Source organism: Aspergillus alliaceus (genome assembly GCF_009176365.1).
Source record: "Aspergillus alliaceus strain CBS 536.65 unplaced genomic scaffold BDW43scaffold_28, whole genome shotgun sequence".
Taxonomy (NCBI): domain Eukaryota; kingdom Fungi; phylum Ascomycota; class Eurotiomycetes; order Eurotiales; family Aspergillaceae; genus Aspergillus; species Aspergillus alliaceus.
The window spans coordinates 343,376-349,729 of record NW_022474711.1 but is presented as its reverse complement, the minus strand read 5'-3'; the positions used below and the strand labels follow the sequence as shown (position 1 = coordinate 349,729).

The following is a 6,354-nucleotide window of genomic DNA, read 5'->3' as shown; positions in this document are numbered from 1 at the left end:
ATCCATGGATCCACTGAGCAAGGTAGACCGTATGCCGTTGATATCTGGGCTGTTGGAGAAATTACATTCCAGATGTTAACAAAGGTACATTCAACCATACGATATCATAGGGTTGTGGCCTGATAATGGCCTGATCTCGTGATCAAGGCACTGTAGCACTAATCAAAATTGAGCAGCATGGTGGCTGAATAGCGGAGCTTTAGTGGTAATTCTCTAGCTGACAAGCCTCGACCTCCAAACCAAGAGGTCCCGTTAGTTCTTGTTACGGCAGACTATTAGTGCAGAACTGCAACAACAAAAATTTTAATGCTTATGCTTTACTGCCCGACGAAGCTGAATTGATAGGTATTCTTCGTCTCTCTTTTCTTTGGCATCGAGGTCAATGTTGTGTGTCTTCAGAAGCAACTCCACTGCCGCAGCATGCCCATGCACTGCTGCCCATGACAATGGTGTGCGGCCGTGTTGTTTATCTTTAAGAATGGCGGATGTGTGCCCTGCACACACATCTGCTATCCTAGGCCGGAAATAGTCCATCGATAATTTCTACATCCCGCTAGGAGTATTAACGATGAGCGCAGCAGCCTATGTTTTATCTTGGTACCTTGATTCTGAAATCAAGTTTCTGAATAACACGACATGGTATATAAGATGTTGGCCTTGCCCCGAGTGCTCACTCGCAACACGGACTATACGTAGCTTTACCATCTCTACACATTCTTCTACCTAATTGACTAGTCCTGACTCCTGATATGTTCGGCATAAACTTGCCTGTATTATGGAAAGCCGACCTTTTCCCACCAGCCGATGAACCCATGTGTATTTAAACCCGCGATTATATATGTTTCAGAGTCTCAAAATATCCAGTCGATTACTATCCCTATAAAATAAAGAAATAGATGTCATTGAAGCTGAGATTATATTTGGGATATCTCTCTTTAAAAACATTACTTGCAGAGGTGTAGAGTTTTCCCCTTAAGAATAAAATATAAGATAGAGATAAAGTGAGGAACTGATAGCTAGATGCTATTTAAATATGGACCCTATCTCAAAATAAGTAGTATCAAAATGTGCGTTCTTATCCTTTGGGTAAAAATTATTCAGGTCACCAAAGGAGGTCCTGAAGTGCCAGCGTAGAGCAGCGGCACGCCCACGAAAGGGCCTAGGTGAACACGGTCATACTAATGCAGTTATATGTTTTTTGTTCGTTTTTAGGATTTGATAATCAGATGCGTATCTCGTTGATTGAATCATTGCCCCCAAGTCTGGCAACACCGGGTCGTCTCATTTCGCGGAAGCTAGAGGCAGTCGGAACTTATACATCAGGTTTGAAACAGACAACCCTCAATACAGCTCTCGCATTCATTGTCAAGCTTAGGCGCGCACACAAACGAAGCTGTCCCTTCAACATGTTCTCCGGGACATGGCAGTAATCGGTCCACAAGCTACGGGGGTATCTTTTTGCTTTTACCTTGCAGATCTGTTGCTGCTGCAGTCAATACTTTCCACTTCCGGTGCAGGTTAACAGCAGTAAACTTGCCGGCAATTACTAGCTACGGAAGGCTGAGAAGGTTCGGAAACCGCGGCAGGCATGCCGCCATACGCTTTACTGCAGCAATCAATCCAATCCCTTGCTGACACAGGCCAGACACACAGGACGCTCGCGGCCCTCATCGATCAGACACTTTTCCTGCACCGGCGCAGTCGCCATAGCTGCTAGCAGCCTGCAGTCCTCGCAAGTCGAAATTACATGCCATTATGGACGACAATGCTCTGCTCTGAATTCAACATGCAGGTGGATGTGAGAGGTGTGCAGAAGGAATCTGGAAGGGATCGGCAACAGAGCGACGTGGGGTTTGGATTGGTCATCTAACCATCTCACGAAATAATGTCCTTGAGTATGTATATAGCATACCCACCTACTCTAAACTGGATTTAACAAAGGGATTTCTGTATTTAAAGCTACTCTATAATATGCAAAACGTCTAGCTAACCCGCTAGGGTTAACATAATCCGTGTTCTATCTGCAAAACGGTTTGCTACATTATGGTCCGGACACAACAGACACATCAAGCAAGGCATACTGAGCAAAGTTCGCTAGGGCTCTTCTGCAACTTGATTACTCAACTTTGACTACTAACTTTTGCAATAGCCTACTATCTACGCTTCATTGGCAGCATTTGGATACATCACAAAATGACAGGTTCGCGCCAAGGTATGGAGAAGCACGTATAAACTGTTGTCCGCCAAGATTACTGCCTAAGGCCTGGTATCAGCCATAGATTCGTGTGCTGAACGGTGAACCTGAAATCAGGCCATAGAAACATACAAATATATGATCATACGGCCACGTTAACGTCTATAATTGTCATACATTTTTCTGCTAGATCAAGAATTCGGACGTCTTTATTTTGTCACTGCAAGCATTCAGATTTAGGGTTGGATTACTAGCATTTTCGTCAACTTGTGTCATTCTCGGACCTGCTTCCCCATACGTAGACTATCGAAGCAACCTGCATCGCGCATACAATAAAGTTAAATATATTGGTCAGTTTTGGGTCATCTAAATATGAGACATCATTCTCGTATTCCTAGGAAGCAAAGAAATGGCACTTTGGTGCTCTAGATGCCTAAATATTTAACGCTGTCGCTGCGATACGTTAATATGAAAAATGCCGCTGCATTTTTCCTTCCCCGAAACCCATGCCAGCCATTATGAGGTTCATTTTTTACACTCTGAGTATACTGTCATGGTGCAGCGCCCAAGCACAGGCAAAGGCAGTATTTGCCCACTTCATGGTATAGGGACCCTTCTTCCAGCTATACTACTACGCTGAATAGCCTGTTAACCATATAGTAGGTGGGAAACAGTGCCACATACTCTAATAAAGACTGGAAAAACGATATTCAACTCGCCAAAGATGCACATATCGATGCATTCGCGCTGAACATGGCCCATAACGAGATATTGAAGGATTCACTAGAAAAGGCATTCGCGACAGCTAAAGACCTCGACTTCAAACTCTTCTTCTCATTCGATTATGCCGGCAACGGCAGCTGGCCCATGGAAGATACCATCGATCTCATGAACCAGTACAAGAACCACCCCGCATACTACAAGTATGAGTCCAAACCATTCATGTCCACCTTCGAGGGCGCAACAAGTCCCGACTGGCCCGAGATCAAGAAGAATACCGACTCCTTCTTCATCCCCGACTTCTCGTCGATCGGCCCCGAAGCTGCCGCCAACAAAAGCTACGTCGATGGCCTGTTCAGCTGGGCCGCCTGGCCAAATGGCCCCACGCGCCTGAACACTTCATCAGATGATGCCTACAGGCATGCACTAGATGGCCGCCCCTACATGATGCCGGTGTCACCCTGGTTCTACACCAATATGCCGGGCTTCGGCAAGAACTGGGTGTGGCGCGGTGACAATCTGTGGTATGATCGTTGGCAAGAGGTGATATCTTTCCAGCCGGAGTTTGTCGAGATCATTTCGTGGAATGACTACGGCGAGTCGCACTATATTGGTCCCCTACATCCCAAGGGCCCTGTGTATGAGGCTTTTGATCGTGGAGAGGCTCCGTTCAACTACGTGATTAACATGCCGCATGATGGCTGGCGCACATTCTTGCCGTTCGTGGTGGCTCAGTATAAGAATCCCAACGCGACTATTCCTGTCGAAAAGGAGAATGTTGTTTCGTGGTATCGTCTGCATCCTAACTCTGTCTGCACTACCGGGGGAACTACTGGGAACTCTGAATCTCAGGGACAAATCGAGTATAAGCCTTCGGAGATTGTCGAGGACCGTATCATGTACTCGGCTCTTCTCAACTCCACGGCCGATGTTACGGTCACGATCGGAGGCGACAAGGTGGCTGGGAAATGGCAGCATGTTCCCAAGGACGGAAAGGGTATTTACCATGGCTACGTCCCGTTTACTAAGGTTGGCGAGGTGGAGGTGACCATAACCAGGGGTGATAAGAAGGTAGCTGGTATAACTGGGCAAGCTATCACCTCCGAATGTCCTAGCGAAGAGAAGGGGCTCCAGAATTATAATGCTTGGGTGGGTACCTCGGGTGGAGATCGCACGATGTTTGCCTCAATGGGCATGCGTATTTTCTCGTTGGGCGTGGTCATGTTTACTTTGGCAGGAGAGTTAAATGTTTTGTAATGTGATACCATACATATAGTTCATGAATCAAAGGTATGCTGTCGAGACAACCTAGAAGCATTGGTGTTCTTGGTTTCTACGGAAGTTATCAGCTGAATGCCACGATTATATATATAATCCATTCGAACTACCATGTCAACCACCAATCGAATATAATAATGAGCCAGCGCAAAAATTTACAAAAACATGCTCCTAGATCTTTCCACTTTAGAATCGAATCCGCGGTGATAATCTCTCATCCGGGACGCAGATTCTCACGAATCACCGTAAAGCCGGACAGAAACGGCTAGCGAATTGCACAAGCCGAAGCTCCAAGCACACCATCGGTAAAACGACATGAGTAGTTATTTCAACCCTCCGAAAATTTCACCGACACCAGCCAATCATTGCGTGGGATTCCCTCGATTTGAACGCGAGTAAATGCGGGGACGATATGACGAGCGGCCAAGCTTCTATCTACACCAATTGAATGCCTTCAAGAACAAACTATGTGAGGGGCACCGCCAGAACATCTGTTGGCTGATTGCTATGCGGAACAATCGGATTTAAGTAGAACGAAACAAGTCTATGAGACGGTGTGGGGACTGTCAGTATAACTTCGAGGTATTCTAGTCGTGGTTGGGAAATATATAGAGATGGTTCGATACCTCTGTCGGGGGTTGTTTTCATTTTTTTTCCAATTTTATCCAACTCCTAAGAAGTTGCTCTATGAACATTTTCTCAAAATACGGTCCAAGTTGATATACACGGAATATACAGACAAATCTTGATTCATCATGCCTACCGCCCTTGGGAATATCACTGCTTCAACACGAGGAGGCCACGATCAATCTCGTCCTCGCATCTCACAGCCCTTGGAATACTCCGGCTCTCTAGACACATACACCCATAATGACCTCACACCCGTTATCGGAAGAGAGTATTTTGGCGTTCAAGTCGCCGCGATCCTGAAATCAAACGAATGCGATCGCTTAATCAAAGACCTTGCTGTGACTAGTAAGTGGGAACATGCAACATCCAGTTTCTTGTCTGTCACAGTTATCTAACGAATAGTAGTCTCCAAGCGAGGTGTAGTCTTCCTACGCAACCAAGAACTAACGCCCCAAGAGATGCGACAGTTCGGTGAAAGGTTATCAGTTCTCGCAGGCTGCGTAGGTTTGAATTCAGCTGAAGATCGGTACTAAGCTAGCTGGCTGACTGGACAAACCAGCCCGAATCATCAGGATTACACGTGCACCCACTGACAGAAGAAGGAAGCGAGCTAGGGGACCAGATCAGCGTCATCAGCAGCGAGAAGCAGAAGAAAGGCGGCGGTCTAACACATCAGCTCAGCGACACGAGCCGGTTCGCCTCAGTAGGATGGCATACGGATATTAGTTTCGAGCGAGTACCATCCGACTACGCAATGCTGAAGATCCACACACTCCCGGAGACAGGCGGCGATACACTCTGGGCCTCGGGTTATGAAGTTTACGATCGTCTGTCGCCGCAAATGGCGGAGTTCTTGGAGGGTTTGACGGCGACACATGATGCTACGTTCTTCCATGAAGAGGCACGGAGATTGGGCAGCCCTCTACGCAAGGATATTCGGGGCTCTCCCCTTAACTCTGGCGAGGATCTCACCGCAGTTCATCCTGTTATCAGGACTAATCGTGCGTTATCCCTTCTGTCCTTTCCGCATCCGGATTTGGTATGACTCACATTACGATAGCGGTGACTGGGTGGAAGTCAGTATATGTGAACAAGGGTTTCACGCGTCGTATTAATGGGGTAACAAAGGACGAGTCGGACGTGTTGTTGCAGTATCTATTCAATGTGAGTCGAATAGGTAGCCTGATTATTGATGTGCATAGGCTGAGGACGTTAGCTTGTCACGCAAAACCACGACGCCCAGGTCCGGTTTAAGTGGAACAAGAATGACATGGCGATCTGGGACAACAGGTCGACCTGGCATTGTGCGACATACGATTATGCAGAAGCCCGAGCTGGTGATCGAGTTTGCAGTTTGGGAGAGGCCCCTTATCTTGACCTTCAGTCTAAGTCGAGGAGACAAGCTTTGGCCGAAAATCGAAGATAGCGACCATGTCGTAGGGTATCAGTATTGACTTGTTCTTCTGTAAATTTCGGGCAGATTTCAAATCTAGAGTGAGAAAACAGCATAATATCCAAATTGAACACTTATA

General features: G+C 46.7%; 3 protein-coding genes across 3 annotated transcripts; 2 read left to right on the top strand and 1 right to left on the bottom strand.

Moving 5' to 3' along the window:
- Positions 1–289: 289 nt before the first annotated feature.
- BDW43DRAFT_279458 (uncharacterized protein) lies at positions 290–684 on the bottom strand. Its single transcript, XM_032042309.1, has one exon. The coding sequence runs from the start codon at positions 532–534 to the stop codon at positions 304–306; it is 231 nt and encodes a 76-aa protein (XP_031899298.1). The 5' UTR covers positions 535–684; the 3' UTR covers positions 290–303.
- Positions 685–2,947: 2,263 nt separating this feature from the next.
- Positions 2,948–4,171, top strand: BDW43DRAFT_320135 (glycoside hydrolase family 71 protein; the record flags this gene model as incomplete). Its single annotated transcript, XM_032049037.1, has 1 exon — positions 2,948–4,171. One exon carries the CDS (start codon positions 2,948–2,950, stop codon positions 4,169–4,171), a length of 1,224 nt encoding a protein of 407 aa, XP_031899297.1.
- Positions 4,172–4,947: 776 nt separating this feature from the next.
- On the top strand, positions 4,948–6,248 carry BDW43DRAFT_312135 (TauD/TfdA dioxygenase family protein; the record flags this gene model as incomplete). Its single annotated transcript, XM_032047308.1, has 5 exons — positions 4,948–5,167; positions 5,228–5,322; positions 5,382–5,823; positions 5,883–5,986; positions 6,039–6,248. 5 exons carry the CDS (start codon positions 4,948–4,950, stop codon positions 6,246–6,248), a joined length of 1,071 nt encoding a protein of 356 aa, XP_031899296.1.
- Positions 6,249–6,354: the final 106 nt, after the last annotated feature.